The sequence below is a fragment of the Xiphophorus hellerii genome, chromosome 6 (genome assembly GCF_003331165.1).
Source record: "Xiphophorus hellerii strain 12219 chromosome 6, Xiphophorus_hellerii-4.1, whole genome shotgun sequence".
Taxonomy (NCBI): domain Eukaryota; kingdom Metazoa; phylum Chordata; class Actinopteri; order Cyprinodontiformes; family Poeciliidae; genus Xiphophorus; species Xiphophorus hellerii.
This window is the reverse complement of record NC_045677.1, coordinates 25,876,302-25,894,658: the sequence shown is the minus strand read 5'-3', so window position 1 is coordinate 25,894,658 and position 18,357 is coordinate 25,876,302. Positions and strand designations below refer to the sequence as shown.

General features: G+C 36.0%; 1 protein-coding gene across 1 annotated transcript in view; it reads left to right on the top strand.

Annotated features, from left to right (window-relative positions):
• Window positions 1–18,357, top strand: part of LOC116722249 (contactin-associated protein-like 4) — a 104,652-nt gene that overhangs the window by 81,988 nt on the left and 4,307 nt on the right. The window contains exons 18-23 of the mRNA XM_032566456.1: window positions 1,051–1,290; window positions 3,085–3,309; window positions 5,170–5,306; window positions 9,743–9,830; window positions 16,166–16,384; window positions 17,145–17,216. Coding sequence (XP_032422347.1) covers window positions 1,051–1,290; window positions 3,085–3,309; window positions 5,170–5,306; window positions 9,743–9,830; window positions 16,166–16,384; window positions 17,145–17,216 — 981 coding nt within the window. The remainder of the gene's footprint in view (window positions 1–1,050; window positions 1,291–3,084; window positions 3,310–5,169; window positions 5,307–9,742; window positions 9,831–16,165; window positions 16,385–17,144; window positions 17,217–18,357) is intronic.

Genomic DNA, 18,357 nt, shown 5'->3' with positions numbered 1-18,357 from the left:
TTATTCAACAAAGCAAAAATAAAAGTTTTTGTTTAAAGAACACTGCAAAACACAAGATCATACCAAGTATTTTTGGTCTAGTTTTTTAGTACACTTGAAATAAGACAAAATTTATGTACAAATAATGAAATGTACGGGAATGAAAAAGTTCTAGATTACAGGCAAATTATTTCACTTAAAACAAGACACAATGTTATAAATGAAATAATCTGCCAGTATAAATAGAACTTTTTCATCAATATTAAATAATTATTGATTTATAACAAGCTCTTTTATCTTGCAGAAAAGTTACTTGTACGTTAGTTTTGTGTTTTGCGCTAAAAACGAGACAAAAATACTTTGTAAGATTTTGTGATTTTGCAATGAATGGCAAAATTATACACTAATCGAAAGCATTCTTGTCCTATTTTCTTATCCTAACTCTATTTTTTATTAAGTTTGTTCAACTTCTGCAAAATAGAACATTCTCATTATTGTTAGGACCATTAATCTGTTATTTCCCACTTAAAATATGAGCCTTTAGATGCATTCAGTTCTAGCCTGAAGTTTGTCAAGTTTGAAAATGTGCTTGATGATTTGTGTCAGTTCTGAAACAAAAGTAAACCATTGATAGAGGGAAACAGAAATGTTGTAGAAAATGAGTGAACTGGTAAAAAAGCAGAACACATTAATTCTTGGTGGTTTCCATTCCCTGATGAACCCGTCTGCAGCTGAAAAGATGCGATAGACAGACATAAGGAAAGCAGATTAGTGTTGTCTTTGAATGCGCCTTTCCACCTACAGCCTTTTGCTATTTCTGTGTTTATATTTGACAATTTGATGCTTCTGGAGGAGCTGATGTGGCATGTGGGTTTGTTGTAAATGTCAGGTGGAATAAATAGAAAACCACAGGGAAAGAAAAATGCAGGTTTTTCAGCTCAGGTAGCAATAATTGAGACTCTTGAGCAAAGATGACAGACAGGAAAAGTAGCTCTAACATGCTTTTGTCCTTATTTTCCAATTTCACAGGCTGAGCCACTTACACAGGCTTCTCTCCTCCCGTGTTTTCAGGAGGCACGGCGTCCAGGCAGAGGGGTTTCAGAGGCTGCATCCGCGCTCTGCAGCTGAACGGTGTTACTCTGGACCTGGAGGAAAGGGCAGAGATGACGCCTGGCGTTCGGCCCGGCTGCCCGGGTCACTGCAGCAGCTACGGCTCGCTGTGCCAGAACCAGGGCCGCTGTGTGGAGAGAGCCGCTGGGTTCCACTGCGACTGCAGCCTGTCGGCTTACACTGGAGTCTTCTGCCAGACAGGTGAGACCCATGTTAAATAAAACTGGGAATAAATGTATTGATCTGCTTTCTAACTGGAACAAAACTAAAACATATAAACACTAGTTAGTTGCCGTAAGCCACAATTCAATTTAGCATAGTTTTAATTTAAATTATTTTAAAATTTTGTCCTTAGGTTATTGTATTTGAGTCAGTGTCTTTTTTATTTGTTTTGTCTTTTTTATTTATTAAATTACTGCTTTATGGTTTTTTATATTTTAAAGCATTTTGCACCAGACCATTTTGGCTATGTTCACGCTGCAGCCTGAAGCTGCCCCAAATCAGAAAAACTCCACCATTTTATTAAATTCTTTAGAAAACTAAAGGCTTTGAAATGTTAAAGGGACTCAAACACATTCCTTTTAAGTCTGTATATTTAGTTAACTGGATAATTATTCGCATCTTATGCAGAGATCTGAACACTCCTCGATGCACTGAGCCGCTCATTACACCTATAGGCTTTATCTTTTTGTTGATCAGTAAGGAACATTGATAGTTTGAAAACAACTCAGACACTCATATTGGAGAAAATACTTCAGCCACACCAACTCTCACAAGACTGGTTAAAATATAAACTCTTAATCATTTTTAAAACATTTTCCAAGTGTCTGCTGATATTCATTGTGTACAATTCAACATAAAATCAAAAGAAAATGCATGAAAAAGGTGCAACAAAAGACTCCACACACTTAAACTAAGAAATTCTTGATTGAACTGCGTTTTGAGCACTTAATATTCATTAGAAACTAACCTGTAAATCAACATTTAGATTATTGTGCAAATATTTATGGCTTGTTATGTTCCTGTAAAGCAGTGGTTCCCAAAGTGTGGGTCATGCCCCCCAGTGGGGGCACAGGAAGCGGTATGGATGAATGAAAAAAAAAAAAAGAACAGTTACACAAAAGTGTTTCAGTGTAAAGATGGTTTGTAGTTTTATTGCGACCTGAAATGTGAAATAAACTTCAGTGGAGTTTGAAAACAAAATATGTGTACAGGTTTATGTCTGGTTGAACAATGTGTGTGCCCAGTTGTTTTATTTTTTTATTTATTTGGGGGGGGGGGGATTTTATTGTAATCCATAAGGGGGCCCAGAAAGTCTTTGGGAACCACTGCTGTAAAGTGTCTCCAGCACAGAAGGCATCTTTCATTTTTTTGCTCTTGCTGTGGATAAGAAAGTTTGCAGTTGAAACTATATCTGTTTGTTTTTGTTAACATTAAATGTGAAGAAATAATTGAGCTTCCTGGAAGCTGGAACCAAGGATAAAACTGGCTGGCTTTGTTATTTTGACTGATTTTCCCATGATGTCACACAAGGAAACACTGCATTTGACATGTTTTCTTAAACTGACCCACAGCTTTCTCTATTTACATCAAATAACCAAATTAGAAGTTTAAAGTTAACTTCTGGGCTCTCCCACATTTGAAAGGATAGTAAACATTTTGTGTTATAAATCATGAGGAAAACTTGAGCAGTGTTTCATGTTTTTAAACCACGGCAGGTTTTGTTCTCAGCTTCAGTGTGGGTGTTTTAAAGGTTAAGCATCTATATATTTCCACAAGGCCTTTTTCTGTGTTTGCAACACTTAACACTCATTTGAAAGCATTTGGATACCACATGAAATCAAAGGTTCAGTGAAGCATAATCCTGTTTCAGAAGAAAAATGCCACCACAGTGAACTCTGTTTGGGTTCAACAGGTTCAGTCACTGCCAGAGTTTCATGACAACTTTCTTCTCACCAACAGTGATGGATTATAATCTGACTGTTTCCTTTGCAGAGCTGTCAGCCAGTTTCAAACCTGGAACGTCGGTCAGATACACCTTCAAGGAGCAGTATGAGTTGACTAGAAACAGCAGCGCTCTACCGCCCTCCATCTACTCCGACACAACGCTGAGAGGAGAAAATGTCTCCATGAGTTTCAGGACGGCTCAGAGTCCGGCCCTGCTGCTTTACATCGGCTCTTACTACAGAGAGTACATGGCCGTGCTCATCAACAAGCACGGTGAGAAAGTGTCCTCTGCAAAAACACAAAATATTTCCAAGGACCTTTGGTCTAGTTTCCTCTGAAAATGTATTGGTAGTAAGCGGATGCAGCAATTTCTTTAATTTTGGGAGAATGATGATCGGCTGATACTCACATGTGAAGCCGATCTTATCTACCTGAGCAAAGGTTTAAAAATTAGCCACTGTCCTCTTTCTCTGCGGTGAGAGAGGTTTGACTGACCGACCGGCCGACCAGGTCATGTCTGCACGTTTGCTGTTGACAATAGACAACTGTTGTCAACTCAGTTTCTTTCTTGCTATTTTGGGCAACATTTAAGAGAAAAAAACTTGATATAGGCCAAAATCACAATAGGCTGATAGGGCTTTTTAAAAATCGGTAATCTGCAATCAGCCAGAAAACTGCAATCAGTGCACTCTTACTTAGTTTAGTCTTTTTCAAGTGTAGTATCTTAAAAGTATTTTCAGTAAAATATAGGAGCTTGTTTAGGCCAATAATTCCTTAATATTGATGAAAATGTATTAGTTGCACTGGCAGATTACCGTATTTCACTCATAACAGGACATTTTCCCCATGTTATAAGTGAAATAATCTGCCAATGGAACTAGTATTTCTGTCTTTTTTGTCTTATTTCAAGTGTACTAATACACTCGAATACATTGTACTAAGTAGTAGACCAAAAATACTTGGTATGAATTTGTTTTTGTGGTGTTGTATTTATGTCTGAATAAAATTTGATTTTAGTGGATAAACCTTTGCATCCTTTTCACCATAAGATGCTCGTCGTCCAACAGCTGATTTTCTGAATTTCTCAGTTTCCTCTCCTTTTCTCCCACTCAAGTTTCCTCATCTCCTCCATTAATGTCTTACCCTCTTTCTGCACCCTTGTTATTTCCTCAAGAATCTTTCAGATCTTCCCCCCCATCTGGGTTTACCTCATTAACCCCCGCTGGTTTTCATCAGTACAGCTTCACCAGCTGTTATGTTGTGCTTTTATCACAGAGACACCATAAACAGTGCTGCAGAAATGGGACTTTGTTCTGCTGCTAATAGGTGATAGAGCAGGGAAATGTTGAATAAAACAGCCACAAACTTTGTTGGATAATTAAGTTGTGCCTTTTAAGAGTTGAAGTAGTGAAACTTTGAACTTAGAATTACATTTTCAGCATCCAGGAGTCTTGGAAAATTGGCACTTTGCACCTAGATTAGCTTAAAATAGATTCTTTCCGTGGTCCTAATGACTCAGAAAGCTAATAGGAAGCAGGGCATTAAGGTTCTGCACTGGCCGCGGATTCACCAGGTAAAGGCTTTTAATAGAAAGTGTCCATGTAAATCCCTAAGCGCTTTCTTTCACTTCTTCTGCACTGTTTTTAACCATTTTTAGTCCAGGACAAAGAATTTCTCCCTTTTTTTCCCTTCTCTGTGACAAACAGTGATTTCTTCTCTCTAAACTGTGAAGAAAAACTTCAGTAAATCTTAATCTTGAACTGTTCGTAATGGGATTAATCATAATAAAAATTGTAATAAAATAAACATGTGCGCATTACAAGGACAAGATGCAATTCATCCTTTCTAATCTTAAAGCCTCCAGAAATGATTCTTCCATTGAGTTCACTCCTAATGCTCTCAATATTATAATTTTTTTATTAGATTTAGAGTTATTTTCATAAATAGGGACTTACAACTAATCCTCTTAACATGAAAAGCGTTATTACCTCAGATACTCATCGTTCTGATTCATTGCTGAGGTGAAAGGGGCGTCTGCAAACAGAGGTGAAGAGATTAAGGAACAAAGACGAGGCTATTTTCACCAAGAAGTTTAAATTGAGGTGGAAAAAATAAACTTTTTTGTGTGTTTAGATAAGCTGGAGGTGAGATACAAGCTGGAGGGCAACCGAGACGCTGAAGTGTTGAGGAGCAGCAGCGCGAGGAACCTGGCCAATGGACAGCTGCACAGCGTTACCATCAGGAGACTGACGCACACGGTGTCTGTGCAGGTAGCTGTGCACACAGGAGAGACTTACACTGCAAAAACACAACATTCTACCGAGTAGTTTTGGTCTGGTTCCTAGTGCAAATATCCTATGATACTTAAAATAAGACGAAATTAACTTACAAGTAACTTTTCAGCAAAACATAGTAGCTTGTTTTAAGTCAGTAATTCCTTAATGTTGATGAACATTAAGAACTCTGCTTGTTAGCAGATTATTTCACTTTTAACCAGACATTTTTCCCAATTAAAGGAGAAATAATCTGCCAGTAGCACTGGTGTGCCCCGTAGCTCTGATCTTTTTAATAATCTGCACACAGCGATGAACTATTGTCATTTTGTGGTGAATATCCCTCCATTGAAAGGTTGTCTTCAAATGTCAAATTTGATTAAAAAAAAATATGGAAGATTATTAGATTTTGCATCTGTTTTTAATATAAAGAAACATATGGAATAAAACCAGTCGAAGCTCAGTGCGTTTACACCCAGCAAACTAAACGACAGGCTTAATTGTTGCCATCAGCTTCATCGTTAGTGTGGGGTTGGAGTGCTATAAGGCATTCAGACGAGATGAGACGAGAAAATATATGATGTGGTCTCCATGGCAACGAGACAAGAGTTTCACTTTATTGTTGGAAAAAAAATGAAAATCCACATTTTGCCCTTTCACAAATACGGGTAGAGGAAAACACACCATTTAATATGCCTACAACATCAGAGATTGTTAAATTAGAACTTTTGTAAAGAATTTCTTAAAACGTACGACAGTAAAATATGTGTATATACATGAAGTCTGTGCATGTGTGAGAGAGGAGGTAGTTAATCATTAATGCATGTTTCTGACCTTTATATTATGCAAAATAAGATGTTTACCTCACAAAGATATTAGTGATGTGTGTTATTTAAAGTTGAGAATAATAAAATACTCTTAGCTTAAATAATATATTGTGTGGGTGGTTTGGTGGGAGGACAGAGGATTTGGTAAACAAACATTTTTTTCTATTCTTTAAGATGCAAATGACATTTCTTTAAAGAAAATAGCGATCTAAATTTATGTTGCTGTTTATTTTTCATAATAAACATGAAATTCTCTTAAGATTTCTATGAATTTCTTTTCCATATAACTTTTTGTATCACACTTAGTTCTTGTGCTTAATGCAGATATCTGGTCGCTGTATAATCACAAAAAAATATTTGTTTTCTTGAACAAATCTGTTTTCATCAATATAAAGGAATTATTTACTTAAATCAAGCACCTAAATCTTGCTGAAACACAAAATCTTACAAAGTATTTTTGTCTAATTTGTTGTGCAAATATCTTAATACATTTGAAATAAGACAAAACTAACTTATAAGTACATTTTCAGCAAGATACAGGAGCTTGTTTATGGTCAATAAATCCTTAATATTGATGAAAAGTACTTGTTTCTGCCAACTTGTTTCATTGGCAGATTATTTCATTTACAAGTTGGGAAAATGTTTTGTTGTAGATTACGGTAAATAATCTGCTAGTGAAACTACAACTTTTTATCAATATTAAAGAATTATTTGCTTAATAAAATCTTCCTTATCTTTCTGAACAGTTATTTGTTAGTTAGCTTTATCTTAATTCAACTGTATCAAGATATTTGATACTAGAAATTAGACAAAAATCCATCCATCCATTTTCTTACACCCTTGTCCCTAATGGGGTCTGGAGGGTTGCTGGTGCCTATCTGCAGCTAACGTTTCAGGCGAGAGGCGGGGTCACCCTGGACAGGTCGCCAGTCTGTCGCAGGGCAACACAGAGACAGACAGGACAAACAACCATGTACACACACACACACACACACCTAGGGAGAATTTAGAGAAACCAATTAACCTGACAGTCATGTTTTTGGACTGTGGGAGGAAGCCGGAGAACCCGGAGAAAATCCACCATGCACAGGGAGAACATGCAAACTCCATGCAGAAAGACCCCGGGCCGGGAATCGAACCCAGGACCTTCTTGCTGCAAGGCAACAGTGCGACCAACTGCGCCACTGTGCAGCCCGAGACAAAAATACTTGGTAATATTTTGTATTTTTGCAGCGTAGTGACATGATGTTGCTGTCTGAGTTGGTAAAAAGCAACTGCCTTCCTGGATGGAAGTCCTTCTTGGCAATCCCCAAAACCAGCATAGAATAGTTTTATGTTATGACTGCAGACCCTAAGGGAACAAAATACATCAACCAACTAATTAAATTACACTTCAAATGAAATATGAAGCACGGTAATCTTATCTGGATCCAACAACTCTCCCAGCTTGTTCACAGCGGCCGGGTTTGATCTATGAGGACGGCACTTACAACCAGGAGTCAGTAGCCTGAATGTCTCTTTAATTATAAACAATGTGAGATAAAATACAAGGTGACCTCATCCTGATTCGCCGCGTGTGAGGCTGCAATAAAATATGAAGTGCGCTTCATTGTGTCTGCTTCCATCATCATGAATCATTGCTTTGTTATCAACACGCTCTGCGGAAGCAGGGCGGGTTTTAGCGAGGGTTTCATGCAGCCATTTCCTGATGGCCAGCAGTCTCTCAAGTGGACATAATCATCTCCGCCGCCCTGACCTCATGAAAAATGACCCAGTAAAGGCGAAATCGCTCCAGCAGTATGTCTGATCGCAGGGCTCTGGCTCTTATCGGGGCTCCCTTTGTTCGCGATTCTTTTGGGTTTTACAGACGGTGTTTCATTACGGCTGGAAAGCAGTAGATCAGGCTGACAGGCAGCGAAAAATAAAGTCCTGGCCTCAACGTAAGGAGCGCTTCATGTTCAGACTGCTAAATATAAACAAACCAGGAAGCATGGAGATGGTCAAATAAATCCGGTAACGGTAAAGTAAAACAAGCTTTATTCAACTGAGGAAAGTGGCATTGCTTGTAATAATATAGTCAAACTTTAAGCAGGATTTAACACATTTACTGCATGAGTTAATCAATTAATCACGTTTACTTGTATCGCTCATTTCAGCAACATGGCAGTTCATAGTGCTTTACATGATAAAAATACAAAAATACAAAGTCATAGAAGACAAAGTCAACAATTGAGATATTACGTTTCGGCAAGTGAAATCATTTCACATCAAAATGTGAAGTGATTTCTTCATTTATTATTATTATGAAGAAGTTTCATTTATATAGCACTTTTTCAGCAACAAGGCAGTTGAATTAGAAGAAAAGCATAAACAACAACAAAATAAAAGAAAAACAAGCACAGCAAAAGAAAAACTGCATTTTAAAATGTTCCAGTTGTAATTGTTAGTATGAACCACCATGAAAAAATAAAAAAGCATTTCAGCAAAGAATCAGAAGTGAGCTTCAGGACTTGCTGTTTGATGGTTTGATATTAAAGAATTTAGTACAGACTTTTATCTACAAAGATGAAGCCATTTCACATGAGAAGTTATGTCAGATAGCAAAAAAAAACAATTGGTCCAGAAGAAACAGGCCCACAGCATCACACCTCCATCACCATACTCAACAGTGGGCATAGGGTGCTTTCCCAGACATTGATCCTTTGTTTTAGTCCAGACCAATCTGGGGTTTTTTTGTTAACAAAAGCTGAAGTAGATTATAGAAAAGTTCATATTTTAAAGTTTGTGTTGGTAGAAAAAACAAGCTTTGTCCTGACATGTGTGCTAAACATGTCATGTTGGTATTTAGATGTTTGTTTTAATGGTTGTTAAAAGTCTTATGGGTCATTTTGAAGAAGCACAAATCAAAAAGTGTCATTAGCCTGAAATACACTTTTTATTTTCTGACAGCTCTTACAATGCAGGTATGGCTGGGAATTTGTCAAATCAAAGGACAATGCTTTCTGTGCTTCACATCACATCTGAAAGTTGATTTTTAAAACTCGTTATGGATCTTTTTACAGCTGAGAATCTTAAGATTTCAAGCCAAGTTAAAGAAACCAAAAAAGAAATTTCAGTAAAATTTCTTTGCATTCTCACAAAAAGCAAATTTTCAGTTAAAGTGCTTTCAAACTTTGATAACCTAATTAAATGTTAATTTACTCATCTTGCTGGAAAATTATGAATGTTTGATTTCCACATAGTTAAAAAGGCTAAGATAAAATTATCCTTCATTTTTTAACTTAACAACATGAAACTCTTTAGAAGCATTTTCTCCAGATAATTTTCCCAGGAAACCTCTGGAATGATTATTAATTATAAATTTGGTTTTGTTGAGTCGAGGCTATTAAACTGCACTGCAAAAACACAAAATCCTTCCAAGTTTTTTATTTTATTTTATTTAGTTTCCAGTGCAAATATCTTAGTAAACTTGAAAGAGTTGGGTAGCACCAAAGCAAGATTAGAAACATTGGACAAGATTTAGTGTTTTTGCAGTGTCCACATACAGAAAAGCTTATGAAAAATACCCATAAAAACTGAATTCAAATCTCTTTTTTTATTCATTAGGTTGACCAAAATGCCAGAGAAGACTTCAACCTCACGTCTGACGGAGAGTTTAATGCCATCAAGTCGCTGGTGTTGGGCAAAGTACATGGTAAGTGAGGAGGCAGTGAGAGCAGAAAATAGATATTTTTGGCTTTAAAGCACTCAGACTTGTTCGCTCTCCTCCAGCACTCAGCAGGTACAATTTCACAAGAATAAAAGGAAAAATCTGGACTAAATGCATTGTTACTGCACACAAAAAAATGCTCAAAATCTACTTTAGAGCAGCTGGTACTGATTTCTTTTATATTGTATTTTCTCTGTTGATTAAAAATCAACAATATTGAATAGTTTCTTGCAGTTTGATTAAAAAAAAAAAACCATAGTTCAGAAATTTCTTTTTGTTCTGAAGAAACTTTTGTTGTGAATCAACTTCCATCCTTATCGCTACAACCAGTCCCTAATAAAGAGTCTTTGAAGAAACCGCCTGGTGCCACGGAAATGAAAATGGTCAAATTTGTTGTGCTTTTCCAAAGGTTACAGCAGAGTCGCAGCTCAGACCTTTCAGCGTCTCTAAAAAGCAAAGTTGGAGTTAAAAAGTACATTTCTGCTCCATATTATTAGATAACGCTCAAGTCTGGGTTGATAAGGGAGTTGCTGCCTTCAGAGCAAAATGTCTCACATCTGCTGCATTATGGGTTCAGAGCAGGTGGGGAAGGCGACTAGAGTAGGACATACTGTATGTGAAGTACTAATGTACAGGAAGGTTCATAAAATGGTTTGAGTCAAGATTATAATACTATAATAAAAAAACCTCCTGCTTCCTGAACTAATTACCAATCCAAAATGCCTGATTAAAGTCCTACACTGTAAAAACACATAATATTATGAAGTATTTTTGCTTAGTTTTTAGCTCAAATATCTTATCACTTAACACTTAAAATATAAAAAAATTATCTGTAAGTAATGTTTCAGCAATAAATTAAAACAATAAAAACATTTATTGTTTTAAGTCAATAATTTTTAAATATTGATGGAAAAGTTCTGCTTCCATTGGCAGAACTTGGGAAAAGTCTTTCAAGTGTTTTTTAAAACACTTAAAACAAGCGCCCATATCTTCCTGAAAGTAACTTGTAAGTTAGTTTTGTCTTATTTCAAGTGAACAAAGACATTTGCACTAGAAACTAGGTTAAAATACTTGGTGTGATTTGTGCGTTTTTGCAGTGTACTGTCAGTGTAACACTCAAAGCTGTAAATCACACTCCGGTATGTGGTTGTAATGTGAATTTTAATTTTAAAAACTGGCCAAGTGGAAAATGATCTTGCTATAAGTGGAAAAAATATCAATATTCAAGAATTATTTACTGGAAATATATCTTATATCTTGCTGAAACATTACTTATAGGTTAGTTTTGTCCAGTTCTATGTGAAATAAGATATCGACACTAGATGTTAGACTAAAAATACTTGGTAAGATTTTGTGTTTTTGCAGTGTAGATTATGCAGATAATTTAACTTCTGCTAAACGACCAGATTTCCTGAGGTGTCTCTCCCTATCCTGGACTGTGTGTGTGCAATCCTTGACCAAACAAATACATACAAGTTTTAAAAAAACACAGGATGTTTTCCTAAAAAGAAAAACACAACATATCACAAGACAGGGTCACATAAGACCCCTCTCTCACCTGGGGACCAGTCCTTAGAACTGTTTAACACTCTGGTCACGAAGCAACAAGCTTATCTACCCGGCAACAGCGTGTCATAAACTCCATGCTGGAGTCACTGGAGAGTGCGAGGAGGGAGTGTGTTAAGTCATTCTGTGGCAGAAAAACCCTCTAAACATGATTTATAGAGAACATTTCTCTCTTCTTAACTCAGTCCTTCCTTCTTTGTTCTGATGTTTTTACAACAGTGAACAAAAATGCAGTAAAAATGACAGAAAGCAAAATTTTTGCTGATTTTGTCATTTTTTAAAACTTTCTTACAGTTTGCCATGTTAGTTCATTTTTTTGTTAGTTTATTTATTAGTTACTCCTTTATAGGATTTAGTTTTCTTTGAGTAGTTTGTTAGTTTTCACCTGGTTTGTAATTTCTCTGAGTCCCAGTTCATCTCTGTGTTTCCTTTGACCTTAAAATTGCACTAATTGGAATCACAATGATAAATTTGCTTAATGGAAACACGCCAATTTTAAAATGAAATTTTTTTTTTCCATTGCAAGTTTTTGCGTTATAAGAGGTTTGCGGCTTTTGCAAAACTGCAATGGAAAAACTTTTTTTTTTTTCACCACAATTTTCCAATACCCTCAAAAACTTTTCTGCGTTTGTTCAATCAATGAAAAATACTTTTATAGGTTGAAATTAGCTCAAAAGAAGAATGATGTTGAGAGAAAATAAACATATTTAACAGAGATCTAATTTTTTTTTTTTAGCTTTTTTCCCTTAATGGGTGAATTTTAAGTAATTAATCTTCAGTGAAAGCTGATTCATTTTATGAAAGAACAAGAAAACGTTCTCATCCTCTTCTGGCAGCTCTGCTCTGCTCTGTAATATAAGAGAAAAAACAGAATTTATGTCTGAGGTTAAATAAAGAAACAATTTAAAATGCATTCATGATGAATACAGGAATGCTTAAATCCCTGCACTTTAGGGTGAAAATTGATGCGTCCCAGATTAATAAAAGATGGTGCTTCTATAGATTTTAGTCATTGTGAAACTGGCAGCAGATGAGTCTGATTTTACCCCCATTTTTACCACTTACATGCCACATTGTAGAAACATGGCGCTTCTATTCTGTGCACTGAAAAAACACAAAATCTTACCAAGTATTTGTTGTTAATTTCTAGTGCAAATATCTTGAAATACACTTGAAATAAGACAAAAACAACTTACAAGTAACTTTTCAGCAAAAAATTAGTTTATTGTTGAAACATACTATAAGTTAAACATTTTTAAGTTTTTAAATTATAGTATTTTTCCACTGGCAGATTATTTTACTTATGACTAGTACTTTTTCATCAATATTGACTTAAAACAACCTCATATATCTTCATGAAAAGTTACTTATAAATTAGTTTTTTTTTTTTTTCTGGTGGACTCAAACACCAAATATTTGGTGAGATTTTGTGTTTCTAAAGTTTGTTTTAGCATATCGGTGCCAAGCTGAATGAAAATCGTGACACAGGAAGTAAAAATGTGAGGTTGTCATCCATTTCCACATGCTGAAAATGCATTGGGTCTGTTGGATCACTGTTTGAGTAAACAGTTTTTGATGAAAGCCGTTTAAATGCTTTTTAAAAGCAACAATCCATGTGTCAGCTGAAACATTGCTAGGTTTAGCAAAATGCTATAATGTATTTCATAATGGACTTTTAAAAGCAGGCTTGGGCCTCGTTTTAGATGCCGGTGAAATCTTTATGCCGCTTCGTTTTGCACTTCTTGCCCTTCCAAAATCAAAAAAAAAATAAAAAGCCTCGTAGCCTCTGGGTGATGTATTTAGAGAATTTGGATTTTTGTACTCCTCACATGTGCATAAGTGTTTATTTCTTTGCATTATTGGAAAGAGTCGGGAATGTGTGGCGTTTCATTGCTGTGATTTATCCACCTAAATGTGCATTTGTAGACAGGGAATTGTAAAAGGCTCAGGGTGACAAGAGTAATAGGGAGCACGTCATGATTTATTCATGTTTCTTTTAAGCGGCTCCTTCAAAGAGCGTCTGAAATATAAGTTGCAAATAACATGAGGGGCTGAGAGACCCCAGCCTTCAGCCAGACTGCCACTTTAAAGGGTATTTATTTTAGCTTTGTCTGAAGAGACTGTCATTATAGTTGAAGAATTATACATTTCACTAGTTTGTCTGAGTTGAATGTGAAATTATGATTGTTTTTCTTGCAGAACAGATTGAGAAAAGACCTAGTAGGCTACATGGTTGTGTCGTTCTTAGCACTGTTGCCTGGTAGCAAGAAAGTCGTGGGTTCAATTCCCTGCCTTGGGTTTTTTTCTGCATGAAATTTGCTTTTAGTGCCCATGAATATGTGGGTTTTCTCCGAGTACTCCGACTTCCTCCCACAGTCCAAAAACACAACAGTTAGGTTAACTGGTTGCTCTAATTGATTTTAGGTTTGAGTGTATGTACGGTTGTTTTTGCAGAGTTGTGTAATAACTTGCATTTTATATAGTTACATTTTGGTCTGATTTCTAGTACAAACATCTTAGTACAGTTAAGTTAAATAAGACAAAACTAACTGACAAGTTTGTTTTCAGCAAGATACAAGAGTTTGTTTTAAGAAAATAATTCCTTAATATTGATTAAAATGTTTTAATTCTACTGGCAGATTGTTTCACTTCTAGCGTGGGAAAAATGTCTTGCTTTAAATTAAACAATCTGCCAGTGGAGCTAGTATTTTTTCTTGTTCAAAATTAAGGAATTATTGATTTAAAAGAAGCTACTACATCATGCTGAAAAGTTACTTTTAAGTTAGTTTTATCTTAATTTAGGTGTACTAATATATGCACCAGAAACTAGACAAATATACATAGTCAGATTGTGTGTTTTCAACAGGATTTTCATGCCACAGCGTTGAAATAATTTGTCCTTTAAAACACCCTAAGATGTAAATTTTTAATAAAATTTACAACAGCTCTATTTCAGGTAACTTAACAAATCCTCATTTTATTGCAGTCTGGTGTAAAGCTCAGGTTTGTTGTCACACAGCTGAACGAGTGCGGCGCGTTTCAACCCTGTCATGTCGACGCATAACCTGCTGTCCACTCTGTCAAACCGACAGAGGCAAGAGACTCTGATCAGAATCAGAAAAAGCAGCGGCGAAGTGGATTTCCCGTCGCTTCCCCCCAGCCTCGACATCCATCAGGCTAACTAATGGAGCCAGAAGGAACACAGGGAGGCTGGGAGAGACGTGATGTAGCGAGCAGAGCAACAGCTGAAAGACGGTTGTAATGTTTCCTCATCGACATGCAGATGTGTTCAGGTAGCAGTCAGCTCTCAGTCATCTGATGCAGCTGTTTGTGTCGGCTTTAGCAGCTGCTGTTTACGCTGCAGTGAGGAGTTCAGATGAGTGATGGAGAGGATGGAGTCGGTGAATTTAACAGATAAAGGCAGAGAGGGAAGATTTGTCTCAACATATGATGAATACAGGTGGAAATTGGAAGAATTGAAGGCCGATGATGAATTAAAGATCTGTCAGCATTGGTGATTGTCTCATTTATGTTCCAGGAGCAGAGTTGGGTACTAACTAGTTACATTTACTCAATTACATTTACTTGAGTAACTTTTTTTTTTTTTTCTGTGGGTATTTTTAGTTGAGTAATTTTATTATGAAGTATTTCTTCTCTTCCTTGAGTAAAATTTCTGGATTTTCTACCCGCTGAATGAAAAACAAGCATGTTTTGACCAAAACGTCACCAGACACAGACCTGCAGTTTTTGTTAAAGTTTCATAAATTTTATATTGAAAGAAATTGATTTGGAAATAATTTTTTTGCCTAATTTTATTATTGTTTTGAATTATTGTCATTTTTGTTCTCATAAAACCAAAATTTGCATTTATTTTGGTCCATCTGATTATGTAAATTTTAAATATTGAATGATTTATTTGATCAGTTACTTAGCATTAGTGTATACTTTTTACCAAATGCTGTTTTACTCTTACCTCAGTCATTTCTTGGACAGTTACTTTTTACTTTTACTCGAGTAAAAATATGTAGAAGTACAGCTACTCTTACTTGAGTACAATTTTTGGGAACTCTGTCCAGGAGCAGCTAAATAATCTACAGGTACTTTTCCAGTTTTCAGTTAATATAACATCCATTATTTCCACAATGCAGAGGAACAGCAGAAACTAAAAACCAGGAATATTCTGTGCATTTCAAAAGCATTCGTACCACTTTAACTTTAAAAAAAAATTACAACCACTTAAAACTGCAGCATGCAATTTTAATTAAAAAAATGTTTTCTACAAATTTATTAAAACTGTCACCATGTTGTGACAGTGGAATATGAGACAGATAATATGTGAAAGAATTGACCTCCTTCCTCCCTGTGCTGAAGAAATTCACGGTCACCAGTCAAAAACAATCAATCAGAGCCAGGAGGAGGATCTTAGCGCTGTCAATCACGCAGGTGAATGTGCTGCTAAATTTGTAAAGGTAGAGAAACAGCTCACCGTCATCGGTGGCAAACTACCCTTATTATTAACAATGCTGATGAGTAGTTTGCCAGTGGAATAATATATTTTAACTTGTACTGTTTCACTGACAAATTATTTCACTAGAACTTTTTTCATCAATATTAAGGAATTCATATAAGCAAATAGAGAGAAATGTGGATGCTAATTTAGATATCAGTGTAGCAATGTTGTCTGACTATGCACCACCTGCTACCTATTTTGCACAGATGTACAGAATAATGTATATTTTGACTTTGTTTTGCAGAGTCTGGTGATTTGGACTCTCATCTGGCACGGCTAGCGTCTCTGGGTTTCACCGGCTGCCTGTCAGTAGTTCAGTTCAACTCCATCAATCCTCTGAAAGCTGCTCTGCTCCACCCAGACACCAGCCCCATCATCATCACTGGACCTTTGGTTCGGTCCAACTGTGGCTCTGCAGCCTCAGCCAATCCCTATGCAGCTGAAAACATTCACCATATATCAGGTAAAACATGGAGTTACTGATCAAACTTTGAGATTTCTGTTATCAATGGAAGTTTGATTTGTGTTTATCCTTGTGCTGCTTTATTCAGTTTGTCTGTTATTGTGTGTCTGATCCTGGCAATTAAACTTAAGAAATAAATAAAGTATTTTATTCAGGGTCAAATACAGAACATCTAGAAGAACAATGAAATGAGATTTTCATTTATTTCTCCGGAGAGACATTTTAGCCATAATTTTCTGGTTCATATTTTCTTCTTCTTCTTTTTTCTATATTTTCTAGGTAGTTGTTTTGTTGATTGGATTTTCTTTCTCCTCTTTTCACATTCAGGAACAACACAAAATTTTGGTCAAGTTTCTAGTGCAAACATCTTAATACAAGTTATAAGTAACTTTTCACAAAGATAGGTGGAGTACTGGTACGGCGGTATGGTTTTTGTGTAGGGAAACAAAAACCTTTATCATACTTTTATTAAACTTAAAACAATGAGAATGCAAACTATTTTCAGTTTTGATGCACTTTAAAGGGGGAAATGAGGCGTTTATCTTTCTGTGCTTATCTTTCCAGTAGGTAAAGCCAGTTTGAATCAGTTTAAAGCTAACTGGATGCATCAGTATTTCTCTTGTTTTGCTGTCTGTACATAATTTCTGCTTCTCTCATTTTCCTCCTCAGTTCTGTGATGACTTCTGGCTTTTTATTTTGGTCTTTCTGACTTCTCTCTTGCTCTGATTTATTCCTCCTGACTTTTCCGTCTCTGTTGTAGACCGGTCCGGCTCAGTGGGCTCAGGTCAACCTTTAGTCAATGCCATCAGGACCGACTCGGCTCTGATTGGAGGTACTAAACCATTTCTCTCACTGCACTGGGATCTATTTATCTTTGCTCACACTATCGGTTTCAGATCAGGCACAGCATCTTTTATAAAACTTGGCTTTAATGTGTTTGTTCAGGCGACATTTAAAACGTTTGGAGCGAGAGATGTGCAAGACATGACTCGATTTAAAGCCAATTTAAACTTTGGTTCTCTGCCAGCATTAATTGATTCAAAGTGGAGACTATACGAGGTGGGAACTGTGGAAGTCATTTAAAACTGTCCATTCAATCCTGTTGTACACAAAGGGCAGAAAACCTAATCGAACTACAGGAATCTGCTGAGGAAGCGTCCTCTGTCATTATCACAAAACATGGTCATTTTTTAATGCATTATTAAACTGATTTTAAATTCTGCTTCAAGCTATTAAACTCTATTTAGTTTTCCCTAAAGTGCTGAGGTTTGAGCTTAACTGATGGAAAACTTTTTAAAGTGTTTTTTAGATTAGCAATTCAATCAGCTGTGCATAAAAGAAATGTGCTGCGGTTCTGTTATTCCAGAGTTTCTCCATGTAAATTAGAATAGAGAACTCAATTCAATAAGTTAAACCTGCATAGGTTCAACCCACAGACTCATTTATTTCAAGTGTTTCTTTTCCTTTTCATAATTATAGCTTACAGCTAATAAAAAACAAGTTTCAGTTTCTCAGAAAGTATTCGACTAATAAAAAATGGTTTTAATGTATAATGTTATGGCTCATACAACTTGTTTTACAGTCCAGGTCACTGCCAAAGACAATAGACTTTCAGAGGGTTGTATGTTAATGGAAAATTGAGTGGAAGGAAAAACTGTACTTGGAAAAATGTGCATAAGCAACATGGTTAATCTACAGCCGAGAGAGATTCATACTAATTGGTTATATTTCATTTAAAAAAATAGATGTAATTATAAATTTATTATTTAAAAAATAATAATATTTTTGCATATTTTTTCCTCATCTTCCTTCCAAAACTCTAGCGCCCCCCGGTGGCTTCCACTTTGAAAAGATTTATGAACTAGTAGCTGCATTTCCGTTGACCATGTCAAATGTGCAATTTGACATTTTAAAAATAAATTTGCTCAAGGGAATCATGGCAATTTCACTTTTTGGTGTTAGATTGAGATGTT